Below are 17,895 nucleotides of genomic sequence, written 5' to 3'. Positions count from 1 at the left end.
ATGGGGCGACAGATGTAAATAGCATTGACACATCCAAGACAATCCGATACGGCAGTCATTTACAGCCATTGCTACGCTCTTCTGCTTGCGCCGACACAAGTTTTGCTTGTTTTTCAAGCATCTCATATTTGTTATAAGGCTCAGATGGTAATTGTTATGTCACTAAATAAGTGAGTGAACATAATTCTTGCTTCAATCTGTTATCAATGGAAAGTAAGCAGCACGCTGAAGAAAAGACTGCGCGAGTGGTTGTGTACCGAAACGGAACAAATCGCGATGGAAAGGTAAGCGACGAAAATTTTGTCGAACTAAGCCGAATCAAATAAAGTGTGCCTGGCGGCTAATGACTGGCGACTTCGTGTGGGGCTGTCTGGCATCGCGTCGTGAATGAATGAAGCATTGATCTTGTCCCCTTGTCGTCGAAAGGTGTTTCTGGTTCCCGGATCTCTCGACGAGCTGCTCAAAGCTATCAGTTCCAAGTTCGGAATCCGAGCTAAACGTCTGTTCACCAGTAGAGGTGGAGAGATCGACGACACAAGTCTGATAAGGCAAGTTTATCGCGGCATTGATCTCCGAAACAGCGTACTGCGTATCTTAGTACCTAACCGCTTGATTTACCTTGTTTTCACGGTGGATTAATTCGTGCTTAATACTTTTCAGGGACGAAGAAGCCTTGTTTGTTTCATCTGGCGAAAGCTTTACTGGTGAGCTGCAGCGGTTTATACTACCATTTAGAAGCAGGGGGATGGAGGAACAGGTGTCGCACTTCGGAGATGATGTACCGACTGTCTGCATGTAAACAGTCCACCCGCCATGCTGCTATGTTGAACTTCCGAGGACTGGCTAACCGTTAGAACAGCCCTACCTCCGGATTAGTAATCATGGTTAGAACAGTACGGCTGGCCGACCAATTACCGACGTATGCAAAAAAAAATTGGTACACAGGCATTACCACAAAAACGAAGAGTTGGCGAGTCGTTGCTAACAGCTGTATGAACCCCTGTAGACAGCGACAGTGCATGACATTTAGGCAGGTTTCAAAAATCCTTCCGTAGACGGCAATGAATGTGTCGTCTGCCAACGGTTTGTCATGTGTGCTTCATAATCAAATCGTGGTTTTGGCATGTAAAACCCCAGAATTTAATCCGGTTTGCTGTCAGATGCCGCAGTGGTATGCTGAAGGCAACGAAACTAAAGATCTGTTATCTAGTGTTCCACTAGAGCATCTGGAGTGCTACAGTAATACAGCCTCTCCAGAATGACATCCTAAAACAATGTGATCACTATAAGAGTTTTTCGTTATACTGTAGTTGTCATAAGACTTAAACGAATCTCATGCTTCTGAGGTGGACTTCTTTAATTTCTGTATGTGGAACATTACGCTATTTTCTCGAGTTTCAATTATTACTCTTGAGCTTGTGTACCATCACATGCAAAAGTAATAGACCCCCCCCCCCCAACATTTCAAACAAACACAATGGGGCATCATGTGATATGACAGGTACCGTCAATTCTTCTTTAAAGCATAGCCTGAAGTATACCCTCCAATATAATTAACGATGATGTTTTTGATAACTGATGCAAAAATGCAAGTAAAAACCAGAGGAGGGAGTCTGTCACCTTTGCTAAAGGAGGGACATACTATATAATCTGCAGGTATTGCACTGCAGCTTGCAGTACTAAAGCAGCAGTACAAGTCTGTTTCACCTTGTTCTTACTTTTTTGTGTATGTGTATTTCTATAGACACGTCATCCTCAGCACCACAGCCCCTGGCCTGTGGTAACCCAGACTGGGTCTTGCTTAATGTGGGAGGAAAGCACTTCGCTACTACAAGGTACCCTGCTGTTGTCACAGCAGTTGATGATATCCTTTAGAATTTTTCAAGCTGACATTACAACATTGACAAACAAATACTTGCTTGCTCCACAAAATGTCATTTCCATTGCTCACTTGTACTTTTGTAGCAGGTGCACAAGTGAGACGAGACGCTTTCTGGCAGTATATGATGCCGTACTATTCGGTGATAGCCTATAAGGTAGAAATAAAGCAAGCACTCACTTAGCTCGACCAGACAATGGTCTCAATCACTCGGCTCATAATCTAGCTTAACTGCCTTTGTCAGCAGCCATCAGCAAAATGTGTAAAATAATAATTATTTTCCTTGCTGCAGGTGATGCTTAGAGTTGGATGCCACTGACAAATTCCCAGCCTTTTTGCAAGTAATTGCTACCTTTAACACAGTTAGATCAACATTAATACAAGGAGCTCACAGTTGCCAATAGAGTAGTGGAACGCTAAAGTGAACAGGTGACCAGATGACGTGTGCCTGTGCTTTGCCCACAAGAGTGTGCGTAATACTTGTTCACCTGACTAAATAATTTGACAATTAAACATTGCCCTACTTACTATTCTCTTGTCTCCAAGACCTTGCATTTTGAAGTGCTGTCTATTGTTTTCTACCATAACCCTATCACCATATCTTTTCGTCAAGGTAGAGTCTTGCAGTCTATTCTTCACTATATCTTTCACAGTACTTATCTAATTATGCTTAGTAAAAAGAAAGCTATATTTATCTCAATTAGAAATTTATCAATGTAAGCAATCTCATGCAAGGAATGTCATTCCACAGCATTTCTTGTCACCATTCCAACATATGGTAACTGATTCTGCTTCTTGTTTACTGCAAAACAGCGTAGAAAGTTCCTTCGAACAGCTTTGCTACGTAAGGTCAAGTGATGTAGCACAAAGCAGGACAAAGGGGCACAGAAAAGATGAGGACGAGAAGTGTCCCTCTGTCCTGCTTCGCACTGCACGTCTTACCATTACGGAAAACCAACTAGCCCAAACAACCACCCTTCTATGCTAAGTAAGCTATGCAGTGTGATACAACCTTCGCAAGGGGACCGAATTTCCTAGCTGCACTACAGTAGTTATTCAGTATTCTCTGTGTAAGTTCCGTGTTTTGAACTGTAGAATGTCTTGTCTTTTCAGAAGCACATTGGTTTCCAAAGAGCCCTGCTCTATGCTTGGTCGTCTGTTCAGCAAAGGTGCTGATGGCGTAGTATGGCCAAGTGCCAAGGACAGCCACGGAGCTTACTTGGTTGATCGAAGCCCTACCTATTTTGAGCCATTGCTCAACTACCTTAGGCATGGGCAGCTTATTCTGGATCGAGGGGTTTCGCCACGGGGTGAGTGCAGCTATGTGACGCTGTGTGCATTGCACTCATGCGAAAATAAAATTTTTCCTCTTGAATTTGAGTCAGGATGGAATGATGACATTTACTTACTTGTTTTCTTTCCTGCTTATCTATATTTGCATCTATCCATTCACCACACCACTACGAAGGCTTGAAAGTTTTACAGAAGGGACTGGGTTGTCCTATAACACTACAAACAAAATAATCGTACCTATGCATTCCATGTAATTATATATACAAGTGATCAATTTGAAAGATCACACATTGGTCATAGGTGAGGGCCAAGGGCAGCTTGTTCAGGTTAGAGTTAGCAGGTATAAATGAATAATAAGGAAAGCTAATTAAATAAAAAAATCTCGGTGCCCTTCCACTCTGTGGAGAAGGATGACCAACGAAGCTGTGTATGTGGGCCCCTTAACGGTGAACTGCACCTCCGCCGCGGGTCGGCCTGGCATTGCACTATCTTCAGGATCAGTCCACATGTGGGGAATGCATAACGCCTGCTTCACCTCTGCAGCGGGTCGGGCTGGTATTGCACTATCTTCAGGATCGGCCCACATATGGGGAGGGCTTAACGCCTGCTTCACTTCTGTCGTGGGTCGGCCCGGCATTGCACTATCTCCGGGATCAGCCCACGTATGGAGGGTTCTTCGCTTACCACAACTACATGAAAATTTCCTTGGACGGTAAAGGCATAGAGCTTCGCTGTAAAAGCAAATGCACTTCATGTCAGTCATGACCTTGAGCAGCTTATAATCATAGATAGTAGTGCAGTTGTCCAGTTTTACATCAAGTGAGCATACAAATTTCCATAAGAAGTTCTCTACCCAAATTCTGTACATAACTGAAATGTGCAGAATTGTGCAAGTGTGCACTCAAGTGTGCAGACTCAACTTCATTTTTGTTGTATGACACATGACTATGCAGGAAGAACAGTATTTTTTTTTTTTTCATCAGTTCCATTCAGTGCTATAAAACTGGTACACGTTAAATGGTTCATGTGATAAAATATTAATTAATTATGGCAGTCTCATGGCATATGAAATTTTGGTTTGTATCAACATTTTGAAATTGAAGAAGTGCAGCTGAGCCCTTTTGTAGCAGAGGAGAATCCTGCCGTTTGGTACAGCTCTGAACAATTGAACCAGTGTGAAAAGCACCACACGCACGTAGGAGAGCCATTGTTTTTTGTTTGTAGTGTGCTTGCTATATCTCTTGAACTCTGTCTCATTAAAACACTTGCTATATTCCTGTCCTTGCTATAACAAGGGCAGACTAAGCCAGCAAACAAGCTCATACATCAGTAATATAGTGAACTTACTTGTCCAAACATATATTTGTTCTGTTTTACTGCTGTTACAGGGTTGTATATGATACAACAGCACACTGAAGCATTAAGGGGCAGCTTTAATGCAAGTTTTTCCTGCTCAAGTACATGTGAAATTTGGAGAGTCTCTTGTCTGACCACTGTTCAAGCAATCTGAATGAAACGTGTAGCATTTAAAAAGAATGACAAACTATCATTACTTTAGGGAGAAGGTTTATTATTTAGGCCCTTTCACAGAAATTGCTAAATACCTAAGTTTCAAGAAGTTAAAGCCTCAAGTTTACAGTCACACACACACAAGTGTAGAAAATCTCAAGCAGACAAAATTGATATACTATATACATATTGCTTTTAAATAATTTGCAAATGGGACTCCCACAATACTCACACAGCCAAAACAATCATTCACATAGCTGCAAACCACTAAGTTGGATTTGTCTGGTTTAGGTGCTTTGACAGGTGAAGCTTAGAGAACTGCAATTTCTGCTTTTGGTGCTGTAACCTAAGTTTTTCAATTTTCAAATATTGTTTGTCCACTTTTCGCAATATTGGTTTAAAAATTTAGCATCTATATTAAAATGCACTTCCAATAGTTATGATTTAGCCTTAATTATTAAATCCATCACGTTTGATTTAAGGGTTGCATAATGAGGACATAGATGTATTTCAGCTGTATTTGAATGCAGAAATAAAAGCTGGCCCCATGCTGATGTTTTCTTGCAAACATCAGCAACAGCCAGCATTTTGCCGATACTCATCAAGTGCAGTAGAGATGTTACCTGGAATTCTTCTACATGTTATACATCATGATGCACTTACAGGTGTCTTAGAAGAAGCAAAGTTTTATGGAATTGAGTCCGTCATTCCAGAGCTGGAACGGATTAGTCAGGTAAACATCGCACTCTTGTTTGTGATACAAAACATTCTACATATGTGTAGCCGCCGTAAAGATTGATACACGATCTATGCTATGAAGGGTCTTTGTGCTGTTCTTTGTGATATGCTTGTGCTGTTCATACCAAATTTGGCCACATGTCGTCGCATGGAGTCCCACTATTCAGCAGACAAGTCAATCCTACAGCCACAACATTAACGCTATGCTGGCTTACATGCTATGAAACACACTAGCATTTTTTGTTTGCTGGTGGCACTTTGCCTGCGTTTTCACAGTGTCATTTTGAATCGTAGGATTGCAGTTGATTCTGTTTCTGTGCTGAATTCAAACTGTGTGTGTGTTACATCATTGGCTACAGGTATACAAATGTCCCTCTGTGATTCTACTACCTTGTTTGTCTTGAATAAGCATGTGGGTGGCACCTTGGAAGAAAGCATACATTGCCTAAAATTATGTTAAATGAACACACTTGGTGGTTTATTTTACTGTGAGCCAGATTTGCTGTCAACAACAGCAAAACATGAAAAAAAATATCGAAATTTCATCTAGCAGTGCACAGCACCTTCTGTTGGCAGTAAAGGACACCATTACTTTTGTGGCACCTACAGTGTAGGTGTAGCATGTTCGTGCATAAACTGTTTTTTAGTTTTACATGCCAGAAGCACAATGTGATTATGAGGTATGCCGTAGCAGAGCACTCTAGACTGATTTTCACCAGCTTTGGTTCTTTAATGTGCCCCTAAATCAAAGTACACTGGCGTTCTGGCATTTTGCCCCCCACCGAAATATGGCTGTCGTGGCCAGGATTGAACTTGCATAGACATAAGCCTTGGCAGACACTTTCCAAGGTAGCATAGTTTCGTGTCCCTAATTTATTGATGTTATTTACACCTTATCAAACTAGAAGTGGTAAAGAATAAAATGCCACAGTATACTGTGGCCGCCCTTAGCCTACATAACATTTAATCTAAAGATTGCAGGCTTTTGCATAGCTTGGCTATGCAAAGGTACATTACACTTCACAGGTACACTAGAGCTTATCACATGCTAGTGCCTTCCAGTAGCTGAAAAGGCAATCTTCCTGTCCATACCTTGTCACTGTTGCCATGATAATGCAACACGCTGCCAGAAAAATTTGCCTTTCTTTTCCATACTCCACCTTTCTTGTCTGTCTTTGTTCGACGTTGCACGACCACTAGTAGGGAGTTTGTCTTTGTACAAATGTTTTGCTCTGTCTCTGCTGCTTACCTCTGATGCTGTCACTGCTGAATAGCGATGCGTTTTTTAACCTGCTGGCTACTTGGTCTTTCATGGGAAATTGTTGTTTCATCACCCCCAACAGCAGAGTGAGTGTGATCCTGGTGACTGCCTTCCACTCACAAGGCAAGATGTGATTCGAATCCTCACCAGAACATCTCACCTGTCAGAACTTCGATTTCAGGCAGGTATAGAATATAGCATATTACTGCTTCTGCCATGTACCCTGTTCCTCGGCTGGTGGTAACATTCTTGTGGCCTCACCCTGGCTGCATGACTGCGGAAAAGAAAACAGCACATCAGTAGACTTCATTATAGTTTCAAGTGCCACTACAATGACATTTACCTCCAGAGAGGCCCCTACTTACCAGCCCTTCTTACGAGATGATTATGAAGAATGATTGGCAATCTCCTCCCCACTTTTGATGCTAGTGTAGTATTTAACATTGGACTGTTCTGGCATAGCACAACCACTTATTATTGCCACTACCATCCCCAATGCCTGCCAGCTTTCTATATGCTAGCCTATGCACACCTTGCACCCTTGCACACTTCATTTGCACACTTCTGGCAGGGATCTGCTCTGACTTGCGAAGGCTTGCAGGCGGCCAGAGCAGCAGTAGTGACAATAAGTGGTAGCATGATGCTAAAGCTGGTTCTTCTTTTAAGTACCTGGTAATTCAGCCAGCAAAAGAAATATTAATGCATTCTTTACATCTTCAGCATGATACAAAGCAGACAATAATGGAGAAATAAATTTTAAATTTTGTCGCAAGTTTCATTGCACAGATGATATGGAAGTGAAACAACACAAAGCACTGCATGTTTTGTGCTCCCATTATTCTGGTCACCGTGATGCCTCTGCACTTGGGATAAAACTGCCAGCTTCTTGTGTTCCAGGGTGTGGATCTGTCGGGTGCAGACCTGTCTCGACTGGACTTGCGCCACATCAATTTCAAGTGGGCCAACCTGCGCAAATGTCGCCTAACGTGGGCCAACCTGAGTTACTGTTGCCTCGAGCGTGCTGACCTCACCTTGGCCAACCTCGAGGTTAGGAAGTAGGCCTGCACCTATGATTTATCAATTTACAGTTGCAGTACACTGCAGACCCCAACATGCAAAAACAGGAGCACCAGTATAAGGTGGTGTACAAATCCATGCACCAGTGCAGCGCCCTCTGGATAAACAGATGCACGTCTTGGAAGGCTATGCTTACGCTGGTTGCATGTGGTGGAAGCGATTTTGTGAGCCGGAAACATGTCGTAGACGTTGAGCTTTGGACACTATTTATTGTACGACAATGTATTAAAGAACAATTAAGAGTATTCGGAGATTTCAACAATAAGTAACAAATATGAAAGCAGTAGATGCAGTGCTGCAACGCAATGTTTTTTAGGCTGTATGTGTCTTTTTCTTCTTCGAGTCTCCTACCTTTTGCAGTGCTCTAAAATGGAGCACCTGCTCACTAAGTCTAACACCGTTCAGGTAATGCTGTTTCATTTGTTCATTGTCTTTAATGATTAATTAGTAGTAAATTATGTAAATTCTATTTACATGTGTTATAAAAGAAGCCCTCCCACTGGTCAACTCTTTTCTTCAGTCGCATAACGGTCCCACCACCAAGCTCGACGCCACAAGCTGTTGTGTGCACATCGCCAAGCAGACTCAATGAAACAGCAGATAAACTATGCAGCCTGTGGGTCATTATACTGCATTGCTTGAACAGCTAAGTGACATGTGCATAAACATAGCCTAATCAGGGTGTCGAGTACATTGAGAGGAAGAGAGAAAGTTTCTTTTCTTTTTTACCACTGGGGTTTCCCAGTTCACAGCAGCACATTATGATGTGTGATTATGACGTCCCTGTTTGCACAGCTCATTTTAACATGAAATGATGTTGCTAGTTTAGGAAACACTGTGTGGGCTCTTCTCGCATGGCAAAAGAAAAGGCTTTCACCTCTTCACCATTTTGTTGCCAATCAGGGTGCGCAACTAGTTGGGGCCAAAATGATGCGTGCCAACATGGAGGCAGCCCACCTACGCTCTTGTAACATGGAGGACCCTGCCGGAAACAGTGCCAACCTGGAAGGTAATTGCATTAGCATTCTCCGGCACCACTTGTGCACGTGTTGTCTCATGTGCAGAGGTGGAATGTGGAATTTTTATTCTTTTTTTACAGCAAAGATTACTGTTGCCATTAGTGTCGTATCTACGCTTCCATTATGTGTGTAAAATACAGTATCCTCTTCTTGGGGGTTACAGCTTTCAAAACATTTAGACTGTTCTATAATGGACACATGCATGGCTTCTTAACATAGTGTTTTCTGTGACAGGCAGGCTGTAATCAATGCAGTCATAACTGCCGCAAATCACATGGTACATTCAAGTAGTGTACGCTGTGAGGGCTTACCCCTACATTTTGAGTACAACGGCACACTTCAGTGCTCCTTAATTCAAGGGTACAGCACTGGCACATTACATTTGACGTTTCAAGCACTGCACTGGCACTGCCAAGGGAGACATAAAAGTAGTCTCAATGCTACTTCAGGGGTTCCCAAACTGGGTTTTGCAAACAGCATTTTTAGGCTGTTCCACGAACAGCCAAAACAACTTAGACCCCATCCCCACTTCAGTGGATAACAATAAGCTTGTTGAAGGGGAGGTGCTACTCGAAACTACTTTTTCTTTATTATTTGTACTAGATATTTGAAAGTACTGCCATTCGGTTCTTTATGTAGATTTCAAATCTTTCATTAGTTTTTGTGTTGCTGCTATATTTTTTTAGTTATGGCCAACTGCAAAATATAGTGATCTTTGGAGGCACTTCTTTGTGTATTAACTTTTCACAAAAAGCATTGTGCTGTAGCTTACTTAGCTCTTTATAGACTGCAAAGTGCCAATAGATATCCAAACTGTATGTAAAATTAGTGGAAGTATGCAAGAAAAGATTAGTCCACTTCAACTGAATTTTTTCACAATCCCATGAAATATAACCTTGTACTTTCACAACTACTGCCGAGAGGTATTGCAGTTTCAAGTAGATATCATCACTCTACATATCTTGAAGAGTGTGTATGCCAAATTTCGTTAGTATAGGTCAATTATAACTGCTCATGGGAATGTGAGTGAGTGAGTCAACTTTATTTGGTCCACTATAGACGTAAGCAAACTGAAAAAAAATTATGTTAAAGTGCACTAGTCTTTTTTACATATTTCCACTAATTATACATGCAGTTTGGATAGATATGGCCCTTTCCAGTCTACAAAGAGCTAAATAAGCGACAGCACGATGCCTTTTGCGAAAATTTAATACACAAGGAAGTGCCTCCGAAGATCAGTATATTTTGCAGTTGTGTAAGAGATAACTAAAAAAATATAGCAGCTACACAAAAACAACTCTATGAGCGGCAGTATTTTCATATCTCTAGTACAAATAATAAAGGACCTTTTTTTTTTGAGTAGCATATTTAAGTTATTTGATAATTTGCACACTTTTTTTTGTTCTTATTTAAGCAGTTCAATTGATTCGTCACAACCACGGAGTAAGACATTTAGGAGGTGAAACTCCCGTCAGCGCGAGCGAGCACGGGCGACCAGATAAGGTCACAATTGTTGTATGTGCCGACGGGGCCGTATACAGTGGCGGCGCCATGCGGCGCGTCGTAGAAGCCGCAGCGAAACAAAAAAAATGCAGCGCCTGGGCCAGTGGCTCCGGCGCGCTCTTAACGGCGGTAATTTCTTTCCAGGCCGTCAGCCCGATAACGGCTCCATTGGCTTGTGACCTTTTCTGGTCGCCGCAAACAGTGGAGTTTCCACTCCTAAATGTTTCTTGCTCCGTGGTCACAACAAACATCACAACGCCGTGGATAAGCACGTCAGTGTAAAAAATGAAGTGAGAGGGTTCCACAGCACTCTGGGAAGACAGGTGGGGTTCCCCAAGGCCAGATAGCTTGGGAACCCCTGTGCTACTGCATAAGATGCAATGCTTCCATAACCTTACTTCCGGTATGAAATAGAGCCGAGAGGAAAATTAAAAGTATTTTTTGCCTGATGAGGCTTTGTGAATGGAAACTGCTAAGAGTTTACTATAGTATAAAGAAAGTACAGTGAATAGCTGCAGCGATAGAAATGACAAAGGCATTTTAGATTTGATGATAGTATATGGTGTTTTATAGCAGAAGGGCCAATGGTGGATTCCAGATTTCTGTACATTATATTGCACATGCAATTTACATGAACCTGTGAGCACTATGTCTTCCCTGTCTTCAGTGGTTGGCTCTTTGGCTTATTAAAGGAAAAGGTCACCCGAGGCATTAAACCATTTTGTAACACCCTGGAATTTGTTCTCCGGTTATTTGTTTTGTTCTTGGGTTATTTGTGCTTGGAAACCAATGCCTTAAACAACCAGCTGCACCTGCCTCAGTGACCGAGTGGCTATGGTGTTCTGCTTCTTAGCACAAGGTTGTGGGTTCAATTCCCGGCCACAGCAATTGTGCTATACTGATGGGGGCATGTTAAAGAACTGTAGGCTATCAAAATTAATGTGGAGACCTCCACTAAAGCATCTCTAATAGCCTTTGTGTTGTTTTAGGAGTTTTTCTTAGCACAAGGTTGTGGGTTCAATTCCCGGCCACAGCAATTGTGCTATACTGATGCCCCATGTTAAAGAACTGTAGGCTATCAAAATTAATGTGGAGACCTCCACTAAAGCATCTCTAATAGCCTTTGTGTTGTTTTAGGATGAAAAACTTCATAATTCATTCAACCAGTCGACCACAGTGCCTCATGCATAGCAATGGATTGAGCCATAGTGCCTCGCATGCCATTTGCTTTCCTGGTATTAGTGCTTTCAGTTAAAAAATCCCCACTTCTGCCACTGTATAACACTTTTAGAGCACTGCACTATAGACTTGGCACGATATTCATTCAATCAACCATTAAATCTTGTTGGTGTGTTTCAGGAGTGAATCTGAAGGATGCTGATCTGGATGGTAGCCAAATGGCAGGGGTGAACCTCAGAGTTGCAACACTCAAGAATGCAAATCTACAGAACTGCCATTTGCGTCAAGCCATCCTCGCTGGTGCTGATCTCGAGGTGTGTAATTCCTGCATCATAGTACTGCAATCTGTATTGCTTCTCACATGCAGCATATCATCACTTGTCTCATCCATACACTTCTGCCTGTTCAAACATACTCACCAGAAGTCTGATACTGTAAACTGAAATCAATATGGAAGATGGCAAAAGTAATAAATAAATAAATAAATAAATAAAATAAGCTACTCATGTTGTCAAGCATATTAACAATATGCATGAACTTGTTTTGACCCCAGGAAATGCTAATTTAGACTCACAGGAGAAGACAAAGAGAACAATAGCAAAGTTATGATATGTTTCCCAGTGCTGTGGGATGACGCAATGGAGCAGTTTATGGGAACTAAATTTTGCCAACCAACTCGACTGCCTTTCAGCTTGAATGTAAGCCAGACTATGCTGCTTGTGGACTGGACTGCACTCTGCCTTGCTTGCATCATTCATTTTGTCGGTCTAATCTAGTTTCTTACTTATCTACGACATCATTCAGTACTAATTCGCCTCATTTCCGTACCTTGTATAGCATTTTTTCACAGATATGAGATCAATCCTGCCAGATAACTTAAAGAACTGTTGTTTTGCAAGTTTTTTCTGCAAGACAGCAAGACCATCTAAAGAAATTAATCAGCTGTAATGGAGGATGTACTGAATACATTACTGAGCCCTTTAATTAAATAAATTTCTAACTCGGACAAACCATATCAGTTTCCTCTATCTTGCTGTCACAGATGTGAATTAACTCAAGCAAACCTTTATGTCGACCTGTGAAGGAAATGCGAGTCAAGGTTGCAATGTTTTACCATTCCATTGCATTCATAGCCCTCAGAAAATTGTACAATGTAAAGAATACAGAATGGCATATGACCAGTGCAAAGAATGAGATGAAGCCCATGGTAGACAAACATGGCCTGACTGACCTATAATATGCAAGTTAATGTCAGTTACTGTGCAGCGCTGCCAAAATAATATTAAAATATCACGCCCAAGTTCTAAATGCACGTCCAGATACCAAATGTATGTTGGCACTTCTACTGGTGCAACATGTTCTTTATCCACTCGCAACTTTATGCCAACTTTATGCAAGGTGATGGCACAGGAATGCCTGTTGGGTCATTGGTTTGCATAAATCAAATGAATAGTCTGTTGGATAGTTGTGCATCTCTGTGCTACATGCTAGTGCAACAGTCTGGCAGGTTTCCTTTAGCTTTATTTTTGGTGCAGCTGCTGTTGATACAACAGAGGGCACTTTAATAAGACATGGACCACCATCTTATGTGCCACAACTGAACTTACAGAACTGCAACTTGTCTGGAAGCGACCTACACGAAGCAAACCTTCGGGGTGCCAACCTCAAGGATGCTGTCATGGAGCTCATGTTGACACCACTGCACATGGCTCAGGCCATCTGATGACTGCTCTGTGCGTATATGTGCCTATCAAGCAGTGGTGCGATTTCCCGGTGGATTCCCATCTTCCTCACTCTGGTGAAATTGTTATCAGGTGGCCCATGATGGCAGTACCTGATCTACTCCAGTCTATTCTTTGTTGCATCAGCATTTGTTGCATTCTTGTTGCACCACCAGCTACTTCATGTGCATTCGGAAACACAAGTTTTGTATTTTGCATTTGTTCTTTGCTTAGCTTGTTTCCGCATTTCTATTGCTTTATGTTAGCCTTTTAATAGCATTAACTGTAAAAAGTTGCAGGAAGTCCAGATGCTAATATATGTTTGTTATGGTGCTTCTTCCGATAGCCTCATGATGACAAACACACAAAATATATGCGTAACTCTATCCTTATTTTCTTTTTTCTGAGCAAGTACAAAGTAAGGGAGTATTTAACTAGATTTCATTTAATAATGTTTTGAATGCATAAACACACTCTGCAAGCATATTTTTTTTTATGAATATATCCACTTACCTTACACAAAGTAACATTAATTTGTGTGACATGGTGTGGTGCAAAAACAAAAAAACACACTACCCTCTTTTTCTTTGAAATGTGAGCACATGACAAGTGTTCTCTGTGAAGTGTGAACCTCTCTGCAGTTGAACTCAGATGTTCAAGCACTTAGCATTTCCTGTGTAAGCTGCTACGCAGTTAGTGCTTAGCCTTCTCATGTAAATGTTACATGTATCTTAATCCGAGAACTTATACACTTGAGGGACTGTTAAAATAAAAAGATGGCAAGTCCTTGCTAATACATTGATTTCTGAGTCACAGCATTCAAAGTCACAATTTATTAGTTTCTTGTATTAAGTTGAGCTTCATAATAAGCAGCCAAATGCCACCTTGCTCCCACAGTCTGATGTATGCAAATTTCACTGTACATAATAAATTTATGGCACATCATGGTTGAAGTTCCGACACTGCAATAAATATCTGACCAGCACTGCAGCATGTTTGCACAACTATCTACAAATCATGCTTAAGTCTACACAGTACACTGTCCGAGTGTCACAAGCCTGACATGCCAAGGCCATACGAGTGAGTTCTTGCCCTTAGAATAGTCTACTTAGCAAATGAATCGACAACTACTAGTCTGTGAACACAGTAATCTTTGTAACAATCTGTACAATGTATCTGGCCGGGCGTGTACTTTGTGCATGTCATTTATGCAGTGATGGTTGTGTGGAATAAAGTTTGATAGTAAAAAAACCTGTTTAGCACAGCTGTCATTGGTTCAAAGGCAAGCCACCTTCCTAGTATATGTTGCCATGAAAGTTTGATATGCTAAAGTACATACGGTTAAACCTCCATATAACGAACTTCAATATAATGAAATTATCGATACAATTAACACTTGATCTAACAAACTGCAATTTTACGAAGTTCCTGATCTAATGAAGAAATTTCCGTTCCTCGGCAGGTACCCATAGGGTTCAATGTTATCATCAACCCAAATTAACGAAACAAACTTGGCCAAACTCGATTAAATGAAGTTCTTTCTGAAATAAATTGAGCAAAAAGGTTGTGATTTCTTTCTAATTTTGATACAGACGATTTGTTCTTAGAGCGTGCGCTCTAAAGCTATTGCGTTAAACATCTAGATGCCATGGTCACATCCCTACCTTTATTTTAACAAGGCTGCACGCCGCGCCCATGCACAGAACAGCCGACTCAACACCGCTTCAGTAGTGGCAGCGGTGGTTGCTTTTGTTATTTCATAGTTTATGCAACAGATGGCTGGATTAGCGGCAATTTTAGATTTCGAAGGACCGAAAAATTCCTTTCTCGATTTTACGAACTTCCCAATTTACCAAAATAATTCGAGAGTGGTCATCACTTCGTTAAACCGAGTTTCAACTGTATTATGAAGTAATTAACTTTTCATAACCCCTTGTCCATAAAACTACCATTTAGAGCCTCAATATAATGGTGTGTTTGTATGTGATTTCATTATAACGAAATTTCACTGGTGTCGCAAATAAATGCTGAGACATAAATGGAAACTTCTGTGGATGCAGAGGGCCAAATGATTAAATCACAAGCGGCTGCCTGCAAATGCACTTCTCAAATCGCGTGCCGCGCAACAAGAGCGACACACACGGTACGGTTTAGGTTCGAGTGAAAGTGTGCGAGGGTGAGACACGAAAGATGGTGGTTTCACCAGTGACGTCTTCCTGTGCGAGCAAAGGGAGGGGGGGGGGGGGGAGCGAGCTCGCGGTAACACGATGAAGCGCGCACGAGGGTGCAGGGCGGGGGGCGGAGTGGAGGGTAAGTTGGCGCACCGCTGATCGCATAAGCATCAGCGCACCCTGCTTTAGATGCTAAAATAGCGGGGTCTTGAAGAGAGGGATTGAAATAACGAAAAGAGCCTTGTGTAATAGAAATACATTGTAAAAGGATGAGTAAGTGGGCTAGTTGGTAATGCATATTAATAAAGACTTAGAGTGCTAAGAACACAAAAGACGTAGAAAAAGAAACATGCACCACATGCGCTCACAACTGATGTCTAATGCACATGTGGAAATTTTTGCATCGTGGATAGCTGTGTCTACTTGCCGTGCATGGGTTGCATCGTGGCACTTACAACAAGGCTTATGCCCAGCAGACGTTCAGCTGTTGTGTGGATGGATGAACCAGTCACCTGGTCATTCGAAGAGGATGTGCTGCATTCTTCGTTTCGAGTGGTACAGGCAAGTCCGGTTTTACAAGGACTGGCGGTGGGTCTTATGCAACCTCAGTGTTCAGCAAAGCACCCACCGTGGAATGTACTGTGACTGGCGTAAGACCTCGGACCAGATGACGGAAGTCCTACGGAACCATATCCGGCCACAACTCACAGTCAAGAAGAGGCAAGCTTCATCTGAGGGACGTGTACTAAACCTGAGCGACGTGCCATTGCCTGAGAAGTTTCAGCAGTGTGACAGTGAGCTGGTTACCCGTGCTGAACTATTAGATCTGGAAATTGTTTCCAGTGTTCATCCTGAAGAAGAGTGCGACAAGGAAGGTGCAATGGCAGACGCACATTCAAATCCTGCATTTCTAGCCGAGGCTGTAGGATGCCTTGGAAAGTTGTGAGACTTCATGTCGCAGCAACTAGCTGTGCCAGAGGAAGTGCACAAAAACAGACTCCCTGGACAGCTTTGTTACTACTTGCGCTTTAAAAGCACCAGTGCAAATGAAAATTAGATTTTTTGTTTTTCCAGTATGAGATAGGCTGCAACGTAACTATTATGCACTTCGATGCAATAGTTCTGCGGAAACCCACAAGGTGGAGGGAATTAAGTAATTAAAAAGGGGAAATGAGGCATCCCGGACCAGGACGAATTTTTCAACTGCGACACTTTTCTTTCGAGGAACCCATATGGGTTTCCTTTGTAGCAATTGCTACGATTGGGTGGATGTCTCATTTCCCCTTTATTAATTACTGTTATGCATTCCACATATATTGATGTGCTTAACTCTATAAATTGCATTTTGCACTTTTGACGCAACATCCGTGTGCGCTATGCTCTTCCATATTCTAGTGAATATTCAGTTTAGTGAACTTTCAGTTAAGTGAAATATTTGTTTGGGTCTTTTGAATTTCACTCAAGTGGGAGTTCACTGTAGCAGGCAGTATTGGAGTCCTGAAACATAATCACGGTACTGGCAGTACAGTTACGGAAGTGCTTTACCATTGGGCAGAACCTTAGAGAAGCTAGAGGGCGCAACAAACGCATATGGGAATGTTATTACATGAAAGTTACGACATGTTCCCACATCTCCAAAATGTCATTAGACTTGCAGGCTGCAATGGTGAGGAGGGGAGGTGTCCAGAATAATAAATAAATAAAGGGTTCAGTATAGAGCCCAGAGAACATTTCTTATTGCCTCAGTACTTATTGCTCTTTTGAACATAGCCTGCTTAAGAGACCCGTAAGTCTGCTAAAGCAGTGGTTCCAACACTTGACAATCAGGTACACCTTGACCACATCAGTCAGTGGGCAGTGTACTGTCTGAATACAGTGTACACCACTTCTCTTTACATTGACAGCTTTGTGAAAGATACTTTACAGGGTTCATGGCAATGAGATTTTGGTGATTATATATAGTGCAAGTGAACAGGTTTATCTCATGAACATTTATGCTTTTAGTGCCGCAAGAATGTTAATTTGATCATTTGCACTGCTTGGAACATTCACCAAGCTTTCCATTAAGCTTTTATTGTTCACCAAGAGACATCAACTAGCCCTACTGATTCAAGAAGGCCTCCAAATAAAGTATCCGTCAGTCACGACACAAATATTACAACACTTCTGATGTTAACACATAATATGGTTTATTGCTTCATCATATGCAATAGCTGCGACTATTTGTGTTGCACCATTTGCTTAGCGTTGTACAAACAATAATTGCACCCTCATAAAGACACTCGTGAATTATCAACAGGAAGCCCATTGCTTTCAAATCCTTTGTTGTGCTTCCCTGATGCAATGTTTATTGGTGCTGAAAGAATTTCTTTCAGCTTGGAATATTTAACCACTCTGAAATATGAACAGAATGATCCAAACTAAGTGTTAACAAAGAATTTACATGACCCAGCTGTTCAACCTGTAAGTAAAAGGTACAGTGCGTAGAAATATGTCATGCATAGAAATATGAACTGTGCACTCCTCACTTTTAGGGTGCATCAGG

At 41.8% G+C, this 17,895-nt stretch overlaps 1 protein-coding gene across 2 annotated transcripts; it reads left to right on the top strand.

Moving 5' to 3' along the window:
- Positions 1–48: 48 nt before the first annotated feature.
- LOC142559876 (BTB/POZ domain-containing protein KCTD9-like) lies at positions 49–13,981 on the top strand. 2 transcript variants are annotated; one of them, XM_075671558.1, is made up of 11 exons: positions 50–284; positions 427–548; positions 661–704; positions 1,745–1,835; positions 2,993–3,189; positions 5,347–5,414; positions 6,763–6,861; positions 7,578–7,727; positions 8,661–8,766; positions 11,639–11,772; positions 13,068–13,981. In XM_075671558.1, exons 1-11 carry the CDS (start codon positions 207–209, stop codon positions 13,179–13,181), a joined length of 1,203 nt encoding a protein of 400 aa, XP_075527673.1. In that variant the 5' UTR covers positions 50–206; the 3' UTR covers positions 13,182–13,981. The 2 variants fall into 2 exon arrangements, with proteins under 2 accessions (XP_075527674.1, XP_075527673.1); XM_075671559.1 differs by lacking the exon at positions 6,763–6,861 and having other exon boundaries at positions 49–284.
- The last annotated feature ends 3,914 nt before the right edge of the window (positions 13,982–17,895 follow it).

The sequence above is a fragment of the Dermacentor variabilis genome, chromosome 10 (genome assembly GCF_050947875.1).
Source record: "Dermacentor variabilis isolate Ectoservices chromosome 10, ASM5094787v1, whole genome shotgun sequence".
Taxonomy (NCBI): Eukaryota; Metazoa; Arthropoda; class Arachnida; order Ixodida; family Ixodidae; genus Dermacentor; species Dermacentor variabilis.
This window is presented reverse-complemented; position numbering and strand designations above follow the sequence as displayed.